Below are 22,087 nucleotides of genomic sequence, written 5' to 3'. Positions count from 1 at the left end.
ACCAAGTATGATCTGGCGTCGACCAGACTATACTGTCTCGTTACCTATATGTCTATTTTAGAAGTTGTGTGTTGGCAGACTGCATCACATGAGGCCCACACATGTGTTTTGTTAGGCCCACAAGGTTTTTAAAGAAAACAACTCAAATCAGTTGCCAACATTTCAAAACCAGGAGATTCCACATAAAAATCCAGATTTCCGGCTTCACTTTAAAAATTTGAAGCTCCGGCAACACTGGGTTCACATTACCCTATGACAGCAACAGGCTGGAGCTGAGCCGAGGCTGCCCCCTCAGATGAAGCGGGCATGCCCCGCGTGCAATGGGCCCCACCATACCACTTCACTTAATACACTGCTGCCACAGTCCCCGTAGGCATCTGAATTTACGACTCCAAGTTGATTCCTTATTTGTTCAGGTCTATAGCTATTCCTACTCAGAAGAGAGACCATCATGTGGCATCTCAAAGAAGGCAGCATGGGGCAGTGGAGATGTCCTCGGCTGGTGGTTAGTGGCGAGATGAGTGCCTTGATAACCGTCTGCGAGGGCAACGAAGGAAAGAACCAGAAGCAATGGGGTCAAGCTGCAGCGAGGCAGATTTAGACGCAATCTAAGCGAAGACCTAACAACCACCCGGGTCCTACTCCTGTTCCCATTACATCTACCTCCACAGGCTTGAGTGGAAGAACGCGCTGAACTCCAACATCCTTGTTCACTGAGCAGGAGGATCACTGAAGACTCTTACAGCTCTAAAATTCCCTGAGGCCCCAGGCACCCGGGTGGCTCAGTTGGTTTAAGCATCCAACTTCGGCTCAGGTCATGATCTCATGGCTCGTGGGTTCGAGCCCCACATTGGGCTCTGTGCTGACAGCTCAGAGCCAGCAGCCCGCTTCAGATTCTGTGTCTCCCTCTCTCTGCCCCTCCACTGCCCACCTGCACCCCCCCAATCTCTCTCTCAAAAAAAAAACACTAAAAATTTTTTTTGTTTAATTTTCTCAGGCCTTACGTTCTGGAGGGGCATCTTGATAGCATATTGCATAGTACAGCACAGTACAAACTTTACAGTCGCATAGACTTGGATTTAAATCCCATCCCCATCCCTCAAAGTAGATCATATTGCAGTAAACAAAGATGAAATTCGGGGTCTCTCTGTCAAATGCATATCAGGATGATCTGCAGGAGTGTCACGTTCAGATATGGTGGTAGACAAGGCCACATCTCAGTGGTATGCAGTTGAGTGTGTTTCTTGAAGGTGGTAGACGTTTCTAGTATCAACCCTTCACAAAGAGGTGCATACTCAGGAGGAGAGAACTAGGAGGACAGGCAGGCAGGGCTCTGGCACAAAAGGAAGATACTATCTTGGTTGCGGCTTTTCTCCTGAATCTGGGAGTGGCCCTAGGAAAGTAGGTTCTTAGTTCATTGAGGTAACGCCAAGAGCTAAACAGATGGCAGATGGGTTTTATGTCATTCTCTGTTCACTCACATTACTCCTCAATCTTTAGCAAAGGCATACTTAAACATAAAAAAACAAGCCGCATATACGTATACATACTATACATACACATATGTATATACAGTATACATACATACATACATAACATATACATACCTATACATACATATACACGTCAAACCTTCAAAATGGGAAACCTGGAAAAATATCTGCTACAAATGATGATACTGGACAGAAAAGGCCAATAGTAAACACATTCATTCTTTTCCAGGGAAAGTCATTTTATAACTTACCCAGGTATCAGCTCACCTTAAGATCCAATGGAAGCTTGTTGGAGGTGAAAACACTCAGCTTGATCTGGGGAATGCTGATTTTGAGATTTTCAAAGTAATATCGAATTGGTGTTCCACCTTGCTCAGCAGTCTTTTCATGGAGGTTTTCATCATACTTTTCCACCTCTGGTACAAAGTAAAACGGTGAATTAAAACAAAACAAAACAAAACAAAAACGAACCTCCTGAAGTCTCATAATTCCAATGGTTGTGTTCGTGTTGAAAAAAATTCACAGAAAAATGTAAATATCTATTTCTGTAAACTTAGTTTTTCAGGGTTTGGTGATGTGTACGGTATCCTGATGTCATTTCTTTGTAAAAGCAGATCTGTTTCATGTTGTTTACGAAAAAGTACAATAGCCTAACCTTTTGATTTGCGACGCTGTGCCATCTGGCAGATGTCATCTTTGGAAAAACTAATGCAGGTGGGGAAGCCAAAGGCCACGGGCGTGTTTGTTGGCAATGAGTTTTCTAGAAACTGTGTTGCTGTTGTTATTATTGTGATTATTATAAACGACCCAGGTTATCTCAACTTATTTTGTATTTGGAGTGTAGTTTAACTGAATCATAATGAACAACATGACCAATTAAATAATGCAGCTGAATGAAACAGAGTGCCTTAAAAGAGAAACAGGCTGCAGGCTCTAAAGAAGTGACATCATGGCAGTAAGCAAGCACCTTCTCTCCCAAATGGTGGACATTTGTTAAAGTAGCGGAGTCAAGGCAGATTTTTTTTTTACTTCTCATGAAGTAAAAAGGATTAACATGGGCTCGCACACAGTAATGGGCTCGGTTATTTTCTCCTGTACCCACGCCCATCCGGCCAGCTTATTTTCATTTGGCTTCACGTGCCTTAGAAATAAAACCAAGGAGATTGTACAAAGCTGCCTATCAGACAAATTTATACCATCAGCTATCATAGTTCTATTTACAGAAAGAAAGGAAATAGGTTTTAGAAAACAATACTGCGACAGACACCTGCTTATCTGTATTCAGGGAACAGAAATAGTTATAGAAAGTGGAGACGCCCCAGTGAAAGACAGGCCAGGATTTTACAAAAGTCTAAATCATTTCTACAATGTTTGGTGAGAAATTTACTCAGAGAAACCTACGAGAACACCATGTCCAATAGAATTTAAAGTAAAACTTCCCAGGAAGGTGCCAAAAGAGAATGGCTACGTGGCAGGCAGGCCCTCAAGTGGCTGTCCAAATGCAAACAGATATTGGCGTTCCAATCCAAAGTGGAAAACACAGTTTTCAACAGAGAGGATCTTCCTCTTGATCCCAATTACACTTAAAGTTTAAATTCTAAGTCTGGGTTAAAGAGCAAAAATATTTGTATGTGTGTACATATGTACACATGTCCCCAGTGATTTTTGTCTCTAGCCAATGTGGGCACATAAACATAAGTCTATCTTATAATTTCTTCAGGCTCGATATTTGGTTTAGTCTTCAAAAGACTAAGCATTACTGACTTCTTTCTAAGCTCTATATACAGTCTTACAAAGGCCATGAGGAGGTATCTAAAATAAAGAGACAAAAGCAAAATGATTTCTTTAGCAACTGCTAGAAAAATTTAGGTTTTCAATAGCTTATCTTACTCCCCTCTCCACAGAAGAGTCCAGTAACTAGAAAGCCTGGTAATGACATTAAGGCATAAGGGTATGATTGTAAAAAGGTAAGAAGTTAAGGCTAGCCAATTTTTTTTCCTCATCTAAACCAAAGGAACTGCCGAAGGGATTTCTGATTCTTGGCCCTGAGTCTGTTTAATAAACAAAGGTTAGGAAACAAAGTGGTTTGCTAAATGACTAACATCATTTCTGTTATCCTAGAGCAGATGAGTCAAAAAAACACACTACAAAGAGGAAAAGTGTGCTGTTTCCCAAAGGCTTACCCCCGGGTACTCCGGGATACCTCTGAGAAGCTTCCTTCGGGCCCATGTCAGCCCTGCAGTCAACAAGCCGTACTCGGAAAGAAAACCACTGAGACACAAGCCTTGGCTTCCGGGCTCAGGTTGTGAGGTGCAAAGGGAGCTCGTCGGGCACCCAGAGGCCACCCGTTTTCATAAGCAGACTAAGAAATGCCATTCTTCGGTCAACTCCCAGACACACACCTAGAGCATTCAACGGTACCTGATTCTGCTTGATCATAGCCAAAAAAACTCAGCAGCTTGAGAAGCAGTTTCTCCTCAATTTGCACTGTGAATCTCTGAGCCGTGATCATCAGATGCTAGAGATAAAGAAATTCTGATTAAAAGTGTAAACGCCAGAAGGAATTCTTACCTGTGCCAGTAAGAAGGCCCCAAATGACAATGGTATGGTTTCTTCACTCATGGGATTATATAATCACGTTGCCAAATGATCCCTGGCTCATCTCTCTCTCTATACTGTTACAGTTAGCCAAAAATCCCAGATGTTTAATAGACAATTCACCACCCTGTTGTTTGGTTTCTGGGGCATCCGTGTCTCCTCTGTCGGGATCACACCTGCAGATGCACTGCCACGGACAGCATTACGGCACTGAGTTTCCGTGGACAGTAGTTACTTTAAGGAGCAGTAGGATTTGAGGGCCGCATACAGGCTTGGCCCCCACTGGCACTGGTGACAAAGGACCAGAAATATGGGAAGCAACCTCTTAGCTCCCACTTTTCCAGAATCTGTTGCTGTAACAGCTAGCTTGTACATGGAAACTTCTTTACGAAAGAAAGTGACCTGCTTTTATTAAACAGTGTGGCAGCTTACCCAAGAGCACATCTGTCCTGAGGGCAGACCCCTCCTACCACTCCTTTTCTAATTACTCTCTTTTAAGAACACATCTGGATCATGCCTGGTCCTGACCAATCTGGACGATGCTATGCTTTCCCACAGACTTCACTTCGATGAATACAGACTCTGGCCTATACGCCTATATGGATTCGGCACAATCACGCACAAGGTCATCGAAATCACAGTTGTGAGAAGAGTTGCTGTCAATTCCTCGACACCGTGGGGTAAGTCACTCGTGCCTCAACCCCACAGGACTACTCCCAGCCACACCCCTCATTGCTGCTCAGAGACCCGGCTGAGAGAACAAATCACCCCCCTGCCACCGTGCCAGACCCGCCAGCCTCTCCCACCCGCCTACCTTGTAGATGTTGGTCAGTGCGCTCTTACTGGGGAACTTCACCGCATTCACTTGCACGGCAGGGCCGGTCTCAATGACCTCATTCTCGTTGCTCAGGGGAGTCACATAGAGCATGAAGGGCTGAGTGGTACCAATGAGCTGATTGTCCACCTGACGCACGAAAAGGCAGCGAATCAAAACGAGAACACACAATGGCTCAGTTCTCAGTTTTTACCTTTAAGTGGGGTCTCGTCACGCGTAGGATACTCAGAAAGTACCCATGTTACTGTGTCTCAACGGCAGCTGGAAAAATATACCTGCGCTGACGGCCAGCACTGATTGCAGCAGGAATGACAACAGAAGCTACCCTTTATTTGGGCACCAAGCTAGTCTCCTTGCACGCATGGGACCTTGCACCACCGAGTCATGGGACACCGGTGGTGTCAGAGTTACTAGAGTCTGGGCTCTACTCTGCAATCCTCACCACAACCTCCTGAGGACCATCCCTGTCCTCACATCACAGATGAAGAAGCTGAGACCCGAGGCCCTTGCTTAAGGCTGCACAGCTGGTCAATCACAGAACTACGACTTGACTCTAGGTTGGCCTGACCCCAAGCCCAGTGCTCCCAACCACCATGCTACTGACGAATGAAGTGAACGGACACGAGGCAACGAAAACCAGGGCATCAGTAGCGCAAGTGGCTACCAAATGGAAACGGTGGTCTGTCCTAAAGTCAAGTCCCTGCCAGGAAGGAAACAGTGATGTCAGTGGCATTAGGGATGGCTCTAATCACCCACGCCCATCAGCACCATAACTGAGAATGCACTCTACACTCCGCCATGTTTACGGATGTCAGAAGGCTCACTGCAGGAAGCAGCCACCTCCACTCTGTTTGCCACCAAAACTCCGTACCAGGAGGAGGAAAGAGAACATCTGCTGGGAACCCCTAGCGTACTTCCACACATCACCTAACATATCCCTCACTACCACTCTAACGGCTAAGTATTATTCCTCCCCATTTTACAAACACGTGAACAGAAGCTTGGAGACATTAGGTCACTTGTCCAGACACACAGAGCTAGTAGGTAGAAGAGCTGGGATTCAAATGCAGGCATTTCTGGCACAAATCCTGCGACCCTTCCATCAGATCACATGGACTGCCACACAGCCCTTCGTATAAACTGCTGGCTGTCGAGGTGCAGAGGTAAGGGCAAGGCCATGAACACTTTTTCCCACTTCCATCCTTGCCCTACTGTCTACTCCCCTCCACAGCAGCAACACTCGTCTTCCAAAAATACAAATCAAGTCATGCCCCTCCTTCCTTTCCACCTGTCAGTGGCTTCCCTTTCTCTTAGGATGAAACCAAACTTCTCCCCATGGCCTGGGGGATGTAGACACTGCCCTTTTCCTTGTCTTCACCACAGAGCACTCTCCTCCACAGAGCACTCTCCTCCGCAGAGCACTCTCTCCTCCACAGAGCACTCTCCTGCACAGAGCACTCTCTCCTCCACAGAGCACTCTCCTCCACAGAGCACTCTCTCCTCCACAGAGCACTCTCCTCCACAGAGTACTCTCCTCCACAGAGCACTCTCTCTTCCACAGAGCACTCTCTCCTCCACAGAGCACTCTCCTCCACAGAGCACTCTCTCCTCCACAGAGCACTCTCTCTTCCACAGAGCACTCTCTCCTCCACAGAGCACTCTCTCCTCCACAGAGTACTCTCTCCTCCACAGAGCACTCTCCTCCACAGAGCACTCTCCTCCTCCACAGAGTACTCTCTCCTCCACAGAGCACTCTCCTCCACAGAGCACTCTCCTCCACAGAGCACTCTCTCCTCCACAGAGCACTCTCCTCCACAGAGCACTCTCCTCCACAGAGCACTCTCCTCCACAGAGCACTCTCTCCTCCACAGAGCACTCTCCTCCACAGAGCACTCTCCTCCACAGAGCACTCTCTCCTCCACAGAGCACTCTCCTCCACAGAGCACTCTCTCCTCCACAGAGCACTCTCCTCCACAGAGCACTCTCCTCCACAGAGCACTCTCTCCTCCACAGAGCACTCTCTCTTCCACAGAGCACTCTCTCCTCCACAGAGCACTCTCCTCCACAGAGCACTCTCTCCTCCACAGAGTACTCTCTCCACAGAGCACTCTCTCCTCCACAGAGCACTCTCTCCTCCACAGAGCACTCTCCTGCACAGAGCACTCTCTCCTCCACAGAGCACTCTCCTCCACAGAGCACTCTCTCCTCCACAGAGCACTCTCTCCTCCACAGAGCACTCTCCTCCACAGAGCACTCTCTCCTCCACAGAGCACTCTCTCCTCCACAGAGCACTCTCCTCCACAGAGCACTCTCTCCTCCACAGAGCACTCTCCTGCACAGAGCACTCTCTCCTCCACAGAGCACTCTCTCCTCCACAGAGCACTCTCCTCCACAGAGTACTCTCTCCTCCACAGAGTACTCTCTCCTCCACAGAGTACTCTCCTCCACAAAGCACTCTCTCTTCCACAGAGCACTCTCTCCTCCACAGAGCACTCTCCTCCACAGAGCACTCTCTCCACAGAGCACTCTCCTCCACAGAGCACTCTCTCCTCCACAGAGCACTCTCTCCTCCACAGAGCACTCTCCTCCACAGAGCACTCTCTCCTCCACAGAGCACTCTCTCCTCCACAGAGCACTCTCCTCCACAGAGCACTCTCTCCTCCACAGAGCACTCTCTCCTCCACAGAGCGCTCTCTTATGACCCCCACACATGAGCCTACCAGTTGTTTCTCAAAAGTGGGCAACTCTCCTCACTCAGAGGCTCTGGATTCAAAGGGAATGCTTTTTACCCTCAAATCCTTCTCCATGGCTCGCTCACTGTCTTCTTCGAAATTCAGCTCTCACTTCTCAGGACAACCTTCCAGGGCCACTTGATCTAAAAAGCAGCTCGATCCCACTTTATTCTTTATGACTGTATTCACAGCTGCTAATTATTTATTCACTTGCTTGCATATTTATTGGCTGACTTCTTCTCTCGGCTGTTACCCAAAGAGAGCAGAAACCTCATCTTCTGAGTTATGACTGTATCTCCAGATACAGCTGATGCTTAAGACTTTACTGAGTGAATGAATCACCTGTCATATCCAATAGAGGAAAGAACAGGAAAGTTCTCACCCTGGTCTGACCTCTCCTTTGTTCTTTCCCCAAACATATTTGATACAAGATGTGTAAGAGTTAGGAATTCTAGTTTTATTCTCTAATTAGATTAGATGCTCCCTAAGGATGGGACTGTATTTTCTATTTTTAAATGTTCATTCTCACAGTGCTGTAATCATAGTAAACACTCAAATCTATTTTCTATGATTTACAGCACACATTAAATCAAAAGGTATTGTAGTCGAAAAAAAAATTTTTTAATTAAAAAGTTAATGAAATTCACAAAGAACAAATGACTCCATGGATCTTCCTCTGTAAGGTCAAAAATGAAAGACAAAGAAACTAGAAGCACAAGATATTAACTTTCTATCTGTCCTCAAACAAATGGCATGTGATTAGCCTGAACTATCTACTCTTTGTGATACAGGATAAAAGAAAACATTTTTCTGGAAAGGGGTTTCGGCGCGACGGAAGTGCATGCCGTGAGCGGGAGCAGGAGGCTGCCCACCTGGGGAAGGGAGTACAGTCTAGGTCTTTGGATCTTTCCGGAAATATTTCCCAGGAAGTGTTTTCCTGGACACGTCAACCCTGGTGGAGGCTGGGATAAAGGCCTGCAAGTGTGATGCTACCAGAGAAGAGCTGTCTTAGCGTGACAACAAGACTCTGGCAGAAACTGTCAAAATCAACCTTTTCAGAACTCCGAGTTAACCAAAGGCTTGCAACGACCCAGGGATCAGTTACTGGAAACTCAGCAAGAACGGTGAGTTCTGTGGTGTTCCCATGATCCTTTCCCATCCGCTTTCTCCAGGTCCAAAGAAGCCTCGAAAACCAACAGCCCCGCACCCTGGCAGCCAGTGGGGGAGGGGCGGGGACCAGCTTCCAGCTCCCCTAAAAGCTCCATTCCCAGAGAACTGTCACGTTTGGGGCTTGTCTGGCACGTCTCCCATCCTGGTATCGGTAATTTGTGTCTTCTCTTTTGTTCTCCTGATCAGACTCATTAGAGGACTGCTAACTTTACGGATCTTCTCAAAGAACCAGCTTTTGAGGGTTTTTTTGTTTTGTTTTGTTTTTTTACTGTAGTTGCTGGTTTCTTTTTCAGTGATTCCCATTGGGATTTTTATTATTTCCTTTCTTCTGTTTATTTTGGGCTTAATTTGTTGTTGTTGTTCAATTTCTTAAGATGACACCTGAATTCATGGTTTTCAGACCTTTCTCCTCTAGTATTTAGCGCTATAAATCTCACTTCGGTACAGGTTCAGTGAGTGGCATTCCGCTGATTCTGAGATGTCGTGTTTTCATCTTCATTCAGTTCAAAATATTTCCTAATTTCTATTAGATTTCTATTGATTTTTTTGACCCATGGGCTATTCAGAAGTGTGTTTTATAGTTTCTAAACATTTGGGGGATTTTTCCAGCTATCTTTCTGTTATTTCAATTTGATTCCATTGTGATCAAAGGACATACCGTGTGACTTGAGTCCTTTTGCCCTTGGGAATTGTCTCCTGGTCCAGAATGGGGTCTCTCTTGGAAATGTTTCACCTGCACTTGAGAAGAACGTGTTCTCTGCTGTTGCTAGGTGGACTGCTGGATAAATGTCAATTAGGTCTACCTGGCTGGGAGTGCTATTCAAATCTAGTACGGCTGTGATTACTTGCTGCTTATGTGCTTATTCTGTCGATTATTCACAGAGGGCAACGGAATCTTCTACTATAACCATGTACTTGTTCATTTCTTCTTTCAGTGCTAACAATTTTTGCTTCCTATATTTCAAAGCCCCACAATCAGGTATGTAAATAGGATCGTTATGGCCTCCTGACAAACTCTTTTATCGTTAGGAAATTCTCTTCCTTATTCCTGGTAATATGCTTTGCTCTGCAATTGATTCTGATGGTAATCAGAATCACTATTGGTGAATCACTCTCTTATGATTCCACTCTCTTATGACTAGGCCTAGCTCAGTATGTCTTTTTCCATTCTTCTCTTTTTCACCTATTTGTGTCTTTATATTTAAAATGTTTCTTGGAGGCAGCATATAATTGGAACTTGCTTTTTTTTATCCCATCTGATCATCTCTGCCTTTTCATTGGAGGTGTTTGTAGCATCTACATTCATTTAATTGATACAATTAGGTCTGAATGAGTCTATCATCTTGCTATTTGTTTTCTATTTGTCTTACCCACTCTTTCCCATGTTTTCTGCTTTTTCTGCCTTCTCTCGGATTATCCATTTTATCTCCTTTGTCGGATTATTAGTGGTAGCTCTTTGTTGCTTTAGGATTTATAGTATTCATCTTTAACTTACCAATTTTTGTTGAAAGGACAGCATACTCCTTCACATGTATTAACATTACAGTTAACACACGTCCATTTCTCCCCTCCAGACTTCATGCTATGGTTGTCATTCACTTTATTCTGACATGTCCTACATGTCCTAGCCCAAAACACAGTGCTGTTACTTTTGTCTAAGCAGTTGATCATTTCTTAAAGAGATCTAAACAATTAGAAAATAATCTTATAGATTCAGCCACGTACTTATCATTTCAGGTACTCTTCGTTCCTTTACGCAGACCCAGATTTCCAGCTGCTACCACTTCCCTGTGCCTGAATGATGTTCTTTAACTTTATCTTTTTAGCGTGAATCTGCCGGGAATGAGTTCTTTTAGATTTGTATGTCTAAAAACATTTTTATTTCGCTCTTGTTTTGGAGAGACACAGTCGCCGGGCATAGAATTCTAGGTTGACAGTCTTTCCTCCTTCCAGTACTTTAAAGATGTTGTGTATGGTCCTGTCACTCGCACGGTTCCCAATGAGCAGTCAGCTGCCACTCTCACCTTTGCTGCTGCACGTGACAGGTCTTGTTTAATCTGGATGACTTATCACGGTTAATTATAACGCACCGTGGTACAGTTTCCTTTGCATGCATGTGCACGTGCATGTTTGGATTTGTGCTTAAGCTTCTTCTGCCTGTGAGTTTAGTTTTCATCAAGTTTGGAAAATTTATGACCAAGATTTCTTCCACTATTTTTCATATGCCCTCCTCTCAATCTTGGCCTTCGGGGACTCCAATCATCTGTATGTTAGGTTGCTTGAGGTTGTCCCCTAGGTCACTGATGCTGTTTTCTTTTTACGGATGATTTTTCTCTGGGCATTTCAATTTGGACAATTTCTATTGCTATGTCTTCAAGTTCACTAATCTTTTTTCTGTACTGTGTCATCTGCTATTAATTGAATGCAGTGTGTTTTTCATTTTAATCTCTAGAAGTCTAAGTTTCTCGTATCTTCTATGTCTCTACCTTTTTGAACATGTACAATGTAGTTATAATAACAGTTTTAATGTTCTTCTTTGAAAATTCTAACATCTGTGTTAGCTCTGGGTCAGTTCGACTGATTATCTCATTATATATTTTGTTTTCCTACCCCTTTGCACACCTGGTAATTTTTGACAGGATGCCAGATCTTGTGAATTTGACTTTGTTGGGTGTTGAATATTTTTATATCCCATTAAGTCTTAAGCTTTGTTCAGGGATGCAGTTAAATTACTTGGAAACAGATCGATCCTTTCAGAGTTTCCTTTTATGATTTGTTAGGCAGGTCTGGAGCAGTGCTCAGCCGAGGGCTAATTATAGTTCACTGGGAACGCAAGACTTTCTGGAGACTCTTCCCCCTGTCACATATGTTATTAGCGTTTCCAGTCCGGCTAGGGGAACAAAACCCATCCCCAGCCCTGAAGGTCATGATAAGATCGCTGCCGAAGCATTAACGTTTTTAGGACACCAAACACTGGATCTGGCTGGTTGTTCAGCAAGAACACAGGCGGATTAATAAGCTGAGAACTGCCCGCATTACCTGTACATCCTGTATGCTGAGTTCGAGCATATGACTGGTTGCCAACTGTGTATAGTGCACATTGATTCCTGTAAGACTTGCAAAGACCAGTTCTTCTGGGGCTTTATTAATTAAGGACAACCCAATTCCACCTTCTAACTTCACAAGCACCTGAAAGGAAACCAAAATACAACACAGTGACAGTCTAAAACGGAGGCCAAGGTAGCCAGGAGAGGACAAGGAAAGAAATGGCTTTAAATCCCTCTACTTTACCTCTGAGCAGAAGAAAAGCACTTAGAGAAGAATCGTATTGTCCAGCTCCGTCCTCTCGCCAGGCCCCTTTCTCTCCAGGCACAGTGCCCACCCCACCCAGAACTCCAAAGTGATATGAAAATACTCTCTCGGAGCTCTGAGGACATTCTGCATTTCATTACAGGAAAATAATTTTTGAAAATCTTTCTCCCTTTTTGGGATGCAAGCTTTTAGTAAGTTATTCACTGAAATTTGTAATATCCGACACAGTGCTTTACCTATAGGTCCTTAATTTTAAAAAATCACTAAATAAATATCCAGTAAGTGTGCATTTTCATGTTCATTTCATGTGCCTTTTCAAACTTTTTACTTTCCAATGCCCAAACAGGGAGAGAGGAAGAAAGACAACAAGAGAAAGCTGGGGCCCCTCAAAAAAATCTAGTTGCGTTATTCTCGACCTTCAGTCCTGTGTAAATTCAAATCATTTAGCTTCCTTTATTGTCATCTTTAGCAACATTTGTTACATTCAGATTCAACGTTAGCTATCATTTAATTAACATATTCACACATACATGTTGTGATAACAGTAAACACCATGAAGCAACAGCCATATTTAGAATTCACAGAGGGCAGAGAGAAAAGAGGTCTAAAACTGAGAATACCACAGAGCAAAACTCTAAACAAATTTCTGATAAAGAAATAAGTGTGCAATACTCAAAACTTACTTCTAATTCCTGCTCTGTGTCTGGATTCTTCAATTTCTGTACCTCTTGTTCAGTTACAGGAAGTTCACCCACTTCATATGATGAACGGTCACTTTTCCGTTGGGAGAAATCTGTTATCTGAAGTCAAAACACTATACTGAGAGGGCTCATACTTCCACAGTGAAACCTATTCCATACCAACTGGATAGATCAAAAGTCACTATCTGCTCAACCATCCTGTGGAAGTTCATGGTTTCCAAAGCACTGCCAAGTAAGACTTATGTAATAATGAAGTAAACTTGGTTTTAAGTCTACATGGCAAATGCCAAGCTGCAGACCATGAGAACCTCATACGGGGGAGCGGGGGGAGGCATATGCAGGTGATCTAGAATTATACAGGTCAAGTCAAAATACGCAAACCTCAAGATCACTGCATTCAACATTTGTCTTAAAAGAAGGGTGCTTTTATTTTATTTTTAAGTGTTTATTTATAGGGGCACCTGGGTGGCTCAGTCAGTTAAGCGTCCGACTTCGGCTCAGGTCATGATCTCACATTTCGTGGGTTCGAGCCCCGCGTCGGGATCTGTGCTGACAGCTCAGAGCCTGGAGCCCGCTTCGGATTCTTTGTCTCCCTCTCTCTCTGCCCCTCCCCTGCTTGTGCTCTGTCTCTCAAAAATAAATAAATGTAAAAAAAAAAAATTTTTTTTTACAGTGTTTATTTATTTTTTGAGCAGGGTTGGAGGGGCAGAGAGGAATCCCAAACAGGCTCCACACTGTCAGCACAGAGCCCGATACAGGGCTCAATCTCACGAACCAGGAGATCATGACCTGAGCCCAAACCAAGAGTCTGACGCTTAACCAACTGAGCCAGGCAGCCGCCTCAAGAAGGGTGCTTTTATTTTTTTTATTTTTTAAATGTTTTATTTTATTTTTGAGAGACAGAGAGAGACTGCATGAGTTGGGGAGGAGCAGAGAAACAGGGAGACACAGAATCCGAAGCGGGCTCCAGGCTCCGAGCTGTCAGCACAGAGCCCGACGTGGGGCTCGAACCCACCGACTGTGAGATCGTGACCTGAGCCGAAGTCGGACACCTAACCGACTGAGCCACCCAGGCGCCCAAGAAGGGTGCTTTTAGAAAAGATATTGTGGATTATGACGAACTTCCTCAGACAGTTCACCCTTACACACCAGCCTCTTTCCTTTTCTCCTTAGCTCTCTAATTACACCCTGACCTAAGCACATGACCTCCAGCACATCTCTCCCGAGCGTCCCACCCATATTTACACTGATTTCTGGACATTTTCATGTGGACAACATATCTAACAAGTCCAAAACTTAACTCCCCCTTCCTCTCAGAAGTCTCTTCAGTGTTCATGTCTTAGTGACATGGATTATTGTCCTACTTGCCCAAATCAAAATCCTGAAAGCCATTCCTGACTCCTTCCTCTCATTCTCACCTTCCATCAATCAGGAAATCTGTCGGACTCTCCTCCTTAATAAGCTTCCATTTCTACTTGTTTCTCTCCAACCTCTTCAGCCCTACCCCTGCCACCTGCTTGAATCGGGGCCGCACACCCTCATCTGCATTGCTGTAGCGGCCCCTCAGCTGGTCTCCTATCTCCAGTTTTCCTCCACTCCCATCCTCCACGCTGCAGACAGAGCGAGCGAGCGAAAAACATCTCTGCTCACGTCATTCCCTGACTCCTCACTGCCACAGAAAACCCCCAAAATTTGTAGCGTGTATCAGGCTTTTAATAATCTGGCCCCAGCCTTATTTTTGAGCATAGACTCAGTGCCAGTTGGGTGTCTCCCTTTTATTTGCAGGCCTTCACTTGTCAACTTTCCAAATACTGCATGTGCTCAGTACCTCGCATCGTACCCGGCTCCAGCAAGTGCTCGATAACTAACTGTGGGACGAACACTCTTACTATTTGGGCACAGCCCCTCTACCTGTCCTCTTGGTCTGGCTAACATAATTCCTTTCAGCTAACCTTTAGACCTCAGCTTAAGTATTACTTCTCTTAGGATCCCCAAGCCTCCAAACCTGGGAATACAAATCCTTTCTATATACGCCATGTAACACCCTCCCCTCCTGCTCTCAAAACACAATACTGTCATTGTGTGATCAGGGACCTCGTGTGTCTTGTTGTTAATGCCACTGATATGGCAATTATTGGAAGATTTATAATATATGATGAACGATAATAAAAATAATAATATGTAGCATGCTTGGCATTACCTTCTTGAATTCACATACTTTTTTCAATATCATCTTATATTTTTATAGTTTCAATTCTTATAACAACTTTGTGAGGCAGGTCTTGCCCCCGTTTTATAAATGAAGACATCATATCCTCATAACCGGAAAAATGTTTCCATAAATATTTGCTGAATGCCTAACCAATGTGTGGGGGGAAAGCGAGATTCATGTCAATTCTCAGGATAAATCATCACCTGGAGGGCTCTAGTCGGTCCATCTGGGATGACTCTGATGGATAACATTCCAGAACCAGGCCTCATTTTTTGGTTGATAAATTGTTGTTCAGGTGGCACTGGCCCCAAAAGCTCCATGGAAGTATCAGGACCAAGAACAACTTCAGCTCCGTCAAACAGACCAGAAAGCCCTCCTTTGGCCTGAAAGAATAAAGATGTGTAAGAAAAGGAGAGGCCCTGGCTCTGACAACTTAACATATCATTTGAAACAAGTTATCAAATGTAAATTCTCTTTTGAAGGGTCGTGGTCCATTCTTAACAAAAACATTTATTATTTTTTCAGCTTTGCAGAAGAGGAAAACCAGGAGGATTACCTGGGCAAGACAGATAGTTACGCTACACAAATGAAGAGAATTCTGAATAAGAATAGAGTATGTTGGTTTAGTAATAACTTCTAGTCATTAAGATAAGCTTTAAAAAAGGACCAAAGCCCTGTTGCCCTGTTTCTCATTTTGGGTTTGCTTAAAACCCTAAGACATTCTGAAAATAAAGCAATTATAACTGTCATTCAACTCTCCAATAAGAAGCAAATTCTGGAGTTGAAAACCTCCCCAAACAGGCCTGTGGTTGGACAGTCAGCTCAAATATTCAGAAGATGACACCTGTTCTAAAATGAAACCGGGAATGGTGAATGTCACCTGAGAGCCAGATATTCAGACCTTTGGAGAAAAGTATCTTCTGCTATCTGCCCTGAGCAAAACGGAAGTCTACAGGACAATGCCAACGAGACAGCAGATACAGGGCTAGAGAAGACAATGGCTAGAGTATCTCGACCCCCTTTGTTAATTTTTAAATACTGAGTAATCAAAAGGAAACTTCAAGCTGGGTTTAAAGAACACATTTCAACATGGAGAAAGCTTTTTACGACTGTTGTAAGTTCAGAAATAAAGTGTGTACGCAGCCTTATCAGGGCAGTGTCAGGAGATGGTTAATGCCTTCGATTACTTTCTTTAGAATAGGAAGATTGAAACAAGCTTATTTCCCTAACCAAAGCACACTTTGCTCTGCTGAATACTGTTATTATAGAGTCACTCACAAGCAGAGAAATGATGTAATGGATTCGAGAAGCAACAAAACACCAGAAAAAGATTTTTTGGTGTGGGTGGGGGTACTCTGGAGAGAATCGGAATTACATGGGCTTTAGGAACAAACTGGAAGTAAAGTCAGGGTCAGACATGGGGCCCAACAATTATAACACACCCTCTCTTGCCTCCAGAAGCCTGAACTGTATTGCTAATTGAAAATCACAAATCCATTCCAGATGTGTGCTTCATAGAAGTAAGCAGCTCGTCTTTGATGAAAAAAGCTCAGGGCAACAGAGATAAAGAAAATAAGTCTCACCAAACAGCAGGCAGAGGCTCCTTACAGTTTTGCTCAGTGCCCTGGAGAACAATCTCCCATTTTGGAGGGACAGCCTGGTTTCCACCAGGGACAAACACCAAGAGTTCTCTGGCGAGGGCCTGATGTTCCAGTGTTTAACTTTTGGGCAAAGCCCTGGGCTGACGCAGAAACGCTCCTTGTCACCCATGTTGTTCAGCCCTCGGCCCAAGCCTCTGACACAGAACTTCCTATCAACTCATCTCAGACCCATGGTCTCATTTCTCACATGAAGCCAGAAGGGCAGAAAATCCAAACTCCTGGTAATTTTCCAAACATGTATTTGCTTATGAAGTACCTGGCAGCTTATCGTGGGGTAGACTGGCTGAGGACAGAGGACACTGACCAGCAATTTTCATTCTGACATTTGCTACAACAATTAAGCGCTTATTTGGGTACCACTGAGAACACAGAAATTGACAGAGTCTGGAGAATGTAGAGCCCACGACGATTACTCACCATCTCCTAGAACACTTCACAAAAGACTGGTGTAGATGGCACATTCACTTCACAGGCCTAAAACTACTGCACCTAACTTAGCAGTGGGCTCTTTGCTGGCATTTTTCTTTCTTTCTTTTAAAACTTACAACTTATATCACCAAAGAAAAACAACCAGATAAGCCAAGGAAAAAATCCCATTACTTTCAGGCAAGCACTCCCAATACAGTTCTCATATATTATCACCTTAAAAAATATTTCCCCTATAAGTGCATATAGATGCACAACAAGTTTCTTGACTTTCCCTTGCTCTGGAATTACTTTTCCCCATTCAGCAACACATTGTGTATACACTAATTGATACTTTGTTTCAAAGAGGGCTCCAACATGCTTGCTACAACTGGGGGTGTCAAACACTACTGACCTGGACAACCAACCCATGTAACCCACAGGTCAGTTTTCCTTCTCGGAAACTCCACGTCTGAGTTGTGCTTCGCCTGCGATCAGGCTTTCTTAGCATCAGTGGCTCATATCTGGAACACAGGAGAGTGCAATGAATACTCTGAGTCAAATACATTCGGCTTGAAGAGAATATCGGGATCATGGTTTTGCTCTTTCTTCCAACATCCTCCACTTTTAAAACCTAATGGGCAGGTGACGCCTGGGTGGCTCGGTTGGTTTAGCATCTGACTTCCACTCAGGTCATGGTCTCACGGTTCATGGGTTTCAGCCCCGCGTCAGGCTCTGTGCTGACAGCTCAGAACCTGCAGCCTGCTTCGGATTCTGTGTCTTCCTCTCTCTCTCTGCCCCTCCCCTGCTCACGCTGTGTCTCTCTCTCTCAAAAATAAACATTAAAATAAATAAACAAACCACACACACACACACACACACACACACACACACACACACCCTAATGGGCAGGTAACCTGGAATCTCGTGACAGCTAAGTATCTCTTAATGAGAGAGGAGGAATAAGCCAAAACGGAACGCAATAAACAGGAGGACCCAAAGGAGTACCGGTACTTTTAAGGATTCTACTAGATGTAATGATCAGGTTCCTGCATTCCCACAGCGACAGGCAGTCTGAGAAGGGCTATCTGCTAAAAAGATCTTGAAATATTTTCAAGAGACCTTTTTCTGTTTAATTCCCAATTACTTTTATGTTGGGTTTTCACTTGTAAGTTAGGTAAAGTCATTTTGGAAGTGAATTTTGAAGGTATTAACTGGAAAAAAATAAACTGACTGCATAAAGACACTAAGGCATAGGCAAATCAAATAACTTATCTGTCCCTAATAACCAATTTGAACCCAAACAGTTCATCATAAAAACATCTTTGATTGTTCTCTCAATAATTCACTTCTGCTTTTGAAATATTTAACAAAATTCTTAGAAAGACCCAAAAAAAAAACAAAAAAAAAAACAACTGCTCAGGGTGCCTGGGTGGCTCAGTGAGTTGTGTGTCTGACTTAGTTTCGGCTCAAGTCACGATCCCAGAGTCGTGGGATCGAGCCCTGTGTTGGGCTCCGAGCTGAGTGTGGAGCCTGCTTAGGATTATCTCCCTCTCCCTCTCTTTCTCTCCCTCTGTCCCTCTCCCCGTTTGTGCTCTTGCTCTCTCTCTCTCAAATAAAAATAAATAAATAATATTAAAAACAAACAAACAAACAAAGGCTCAAAACTTGTATTTGGGAACACGACAGGTCTTTCACTGAAAAAAAATACAAATATAAAGATACAAATTCTTACTTCATTTATAGTCTCACTTTTTGGTGTGTATTTCCACTGAAACTGAGTTTGGAAGCAAAGAATTCACATCAAAAGTTGTTTAGAAAATTACCTGTTGTCAGTTACTGCAGCAAGGCCAGCGATGTCTAAGATGGCGGAACCCTCGGGGGAGCGGGCCGCAGAGGGCTTATTGGGGTTGTGGGGCACCGAAGACCCCTCGTGGGCCAGCATGCCCGTGCCGGTCATCCTCCACAGCTGGGAGCGCTTCCCGGGCTCCTGAGGGCAGAGACACAAGGACACAGAAAGCTGTCACAGGCAGCCAGGCTTCAGGTAAGGGAGTCAAGAGCTGCACACAAGGGCTAAGTTCTCAATTCAAAGCCATATTAAAAGACATTTTCCATGTTGTACAATTCTAACTTCCATTGTCGTCAATCCTGAGGTGCACCTAGGATGAAATACACTGAACTCGTCAACCAAACAACCCCAAATTACGAATAACGTCAACTTAAAAAATGTACTCTTCTCATATACTTGGTATTTTCTGAGCAAACCAGTGAGTTGAGGTTCGGTCTAATCTCCATTAGCCGCACCACTAGGATAAGTGCTGTTCCAGATGGTGACCCTCGGGTGCCCTGACCTTAGAGAGGGATCCAATTATATAAAGTATATATGATAGTCTTTATATGTGATCGCTGGTAATCCTCATAACTGGCAGACAACCAGAATTTACCACATGTCTTCTCCCTTCCTGTGTTTCTAGTGGAAGCAGACTATATTGAGGGATTCTAATTTACAGATTAATGGTATTCAAATATTAGGTTGACTGAATTCAAAGGTTATGCTAAGGTGATTGCTGCTAATTTTAAATATAGTTTCTTCTTAGGAATATTTTACAAGCAGCACTTGACTTCCAGGTCAATCCACGGAGGTCTATAAAATCCGCTATATTCAAGAAGTAATAATAATAATACTTATTGAGAATTTACTATGTGCCAGCCAGTGATCCACGGGATTTATTCATTCAGTCCTCATTTGACCCACAAAACAATCCAATGACATATATCCTCTTATTGTCCTTACAGGTGAGGAAGTTACGGTTCAGTGAGATGAGGACGCTTTCCCGTGGTCACATGACCTGGAGGTGGTGGAGTGGGGAGTTCACCTCCACAGCCTGATTTCAAGGTCAACATGCTTAACCATTCTGCTCACACGGCCTTCCTCACACGATGTGGCTGGTTGTGGTTCAGTAACACCTAACCACTAGAATTCTTGCTGGGTGAACGTATACTCCGGCTAGACCTATCAGGATGACATCCACTCTCACCAGCTGGGAGCTCCTCCGGAGTGACAAACTTGTGGGTACCATAAACTGGGTCTGGGTACCATGCTGCCTCCGTGTTGGAAAGACAACTTCTGCATTACATTTTCTTTTTTAATGTTTATTTATTTTTGAGAGAGAGGAGAGAGAGAGAGCGAGCACAAGCAGGGAAGGGGCAGTGAGAGAAGGGGACAGAGGATTCAATGCGGGCTCTATGCCGACAGCCCAATGTAGGGCTTGAACGCACAAATGGTGAAATCATGACCTGAGCCAGAGTCAGACACTTAACCAACTGAGCCACCCAGGCACCTCACATTCTACAGAGTAAAAACTAACGACATAACACGAATATGAATTCCAAATGCCAGGATTTAAAACCGGGCTGCACCATTTACCAGCTGAGTGACCTTGGACAGGTTACTCAATCCCTCAGAGCTTCTGTTTCCTGATCTGTCAAAGGGGGAAATTAGCTATTGTTTAGGGTTCTTGTGATAAGTGTAACAAACAGAAGGCACTCAGCACATGCCTGGCACAGGGTATGACCTCAATAAATGTTTGCTGTGTCATTTTGACCGCAGTTCTTTACACAGCACTCTATGTACCTCATCTTAGCTGATCCTTCTCCCAAACCTGCTAGATCGGGAAGAAAGTGAGGTTCAGGGAGGAAATGTGAAATACCAGATATCATATGTCTTTAAGGGAGGGTGCTGTCTCTCCCGTGCTGCCGCCTCCCATGTCTACAGAGACGGAACAGACCTCTGTGTCTCCCTCTGAAGTCCCCACAGGCTCACATCTCTGCTCGCAGTGGGAGAGTCCGTCTACCCACAGTGCCAAATCCACATGGCAAAGTATCTCAATTACCCTGCAGGTGTTCCAGATCGGGAATCTAAGCACAGATGCTTTATGAAATCAAGTTTTCATCCATGGATTCCTCTACTGTCTGCCTTTATGTACAGACTCATCATAGTTGGAAACTACCAACATTTCCATGTAAAAATCTGAGCTGTACCGTTCTCCTTCCAGTTCCCTACCCCCCTTCCCTCACAATTTAGCCCTAAAACCTTTAGATGACACCGAGGAGGACAGAAGTCCATGGGGACTGTGGGTGTTGGGGTGGGGGGTGGACAGCCCAGAGTGCGGTGCTGAAGCCCAAGGCGGGTGATGATCCTCACACGGGACTGGGGGACGAAGGCTTCGTGTGGATGGTCAGAGATGAAGAGAGGGGAGAAGAGCATTCCTGCGAGGGGCGGGGTGGAAGGGGTGCTGTCCAGGATGTGGAGATGGGAGCCGGAGCCGGGGAGCGGGCTGTTTATACAGGGATGGGGTGCAAGATCAATTTGTGATGTGGGGCTGGAATTAGAAAGAATCAGTGAGAACTGCTGGTTTTTAAGATGGAGAGATACAGAAATATGCAAAATATATATGTATATGAGATACGCATGTGTACATGCACGTGTATCACGTCTGTGTGTGCACCTGTATTACGGCGTGCGTGTGTGCGCAGGTGTGCAGGTATACATAGTCCATGCACACGTGAAAGCCCTAGCTCTGTGCCCCGGGAGAGCCTGGAAACGACACCACCATGACAACAAGTGCACCCAGTGTATACAGCTTAGCTTTCTGACTTCCATTCTCGGATAAGAGGGATCAGAAGTGGCAAACCCAGAAAAGCAGCAGGGAAAGTTCAGACGAGCCCAGAATAACCTGCTGTGTTAGAAAGTAAGGAAGTGTTCAAGGACTGGGGGCATACGTCCAATGGACACAGAAGGTTGAAGAGCTCCCATGGGCCAAATACGGGAAATGAGCACTAAACGTATCCTAACGGTAACAGGTAACACGCTGAGTAAAAGAGGAATCCATACCCACGACAGACGCGACGCTATGGATGACACTGCCACGCCCACCCCAAATTCTCATGTTGGAGACCTCACCCGAA

General features: G+C 44.5%; 1 protein-coding gene across 8 annotated transcripts in view; it reads right to left on the bottom strand.

Moving 5' to 3' along the window:
- The window catches only part of VPS13D (vacuolar protein sorting 13 homolog D), a 257,770-nt gene that overhangs the window by 97,922 nt on the left and 137,761 nt on the right, over positions 1 to 22,087 (bottom strand). For all 8 annotated transcript variants that reach the window (XM_045475674.1, XM_045475679.1, XM_045475675.1 and 5 more), the window contains 8 exons: positions 18,946 to 19,109; positions 17,535 to 17,643; positions 15,257 to 15,436; positions 12,824 to 12,940; positions 11,868 to 12,017; positions 4,906 to 5,055; positions 3,915 to 4,011; positions 1,761 to 1,909 (listed from right to left, as the gene is read on the bottom strand). In XM_045475674.1, coding sequence (XP_045331630.1) covers positions 1,761 to 1,909; positions 3,915 to 4,011; positions 4,906 to 5,055; positions 11,868 to 12,017; positions 12,824 to 12,940; positions 15,257 to 15,436; positions 17,535 to 17,643; positions 18,946 to 19,109 — 1,116 coding nt within the window. The remainder of the gene's footprint in view (positions 1 to 1,760; positions 1,910 to 3,914; positions 4,012 to 4,905; positions 5,056 to 11,867; positions 12,018 to 12,823; positions 12,941 to 15,256; positions 15,437 to 17,534; positions 17,644 to 18,945; positions 19,110 to 22,087) is intronic.

The sequence above is a fragment of the Leopardus geoffroyi genome, chromosome C1, assembly GCF_018350155.1.
Source record: "Leopardus geoffroyi isolate Oge1 chromosome C1, O.geoffroyi_Oge1_pat1.0, whole genome shotgun sequence".
Taxonomy (NCBI): Eukaryota; Metazoa; Chordata; class Mammalia; order Carnivora; family Felidae; genus Leopardus; species Leopardus geoffroyi.
The sequence above is the reverse complement of the archived record's forward strand: the minus strand, read 5'-3'. Positions and strand labels throughout refer to the sequence as shown.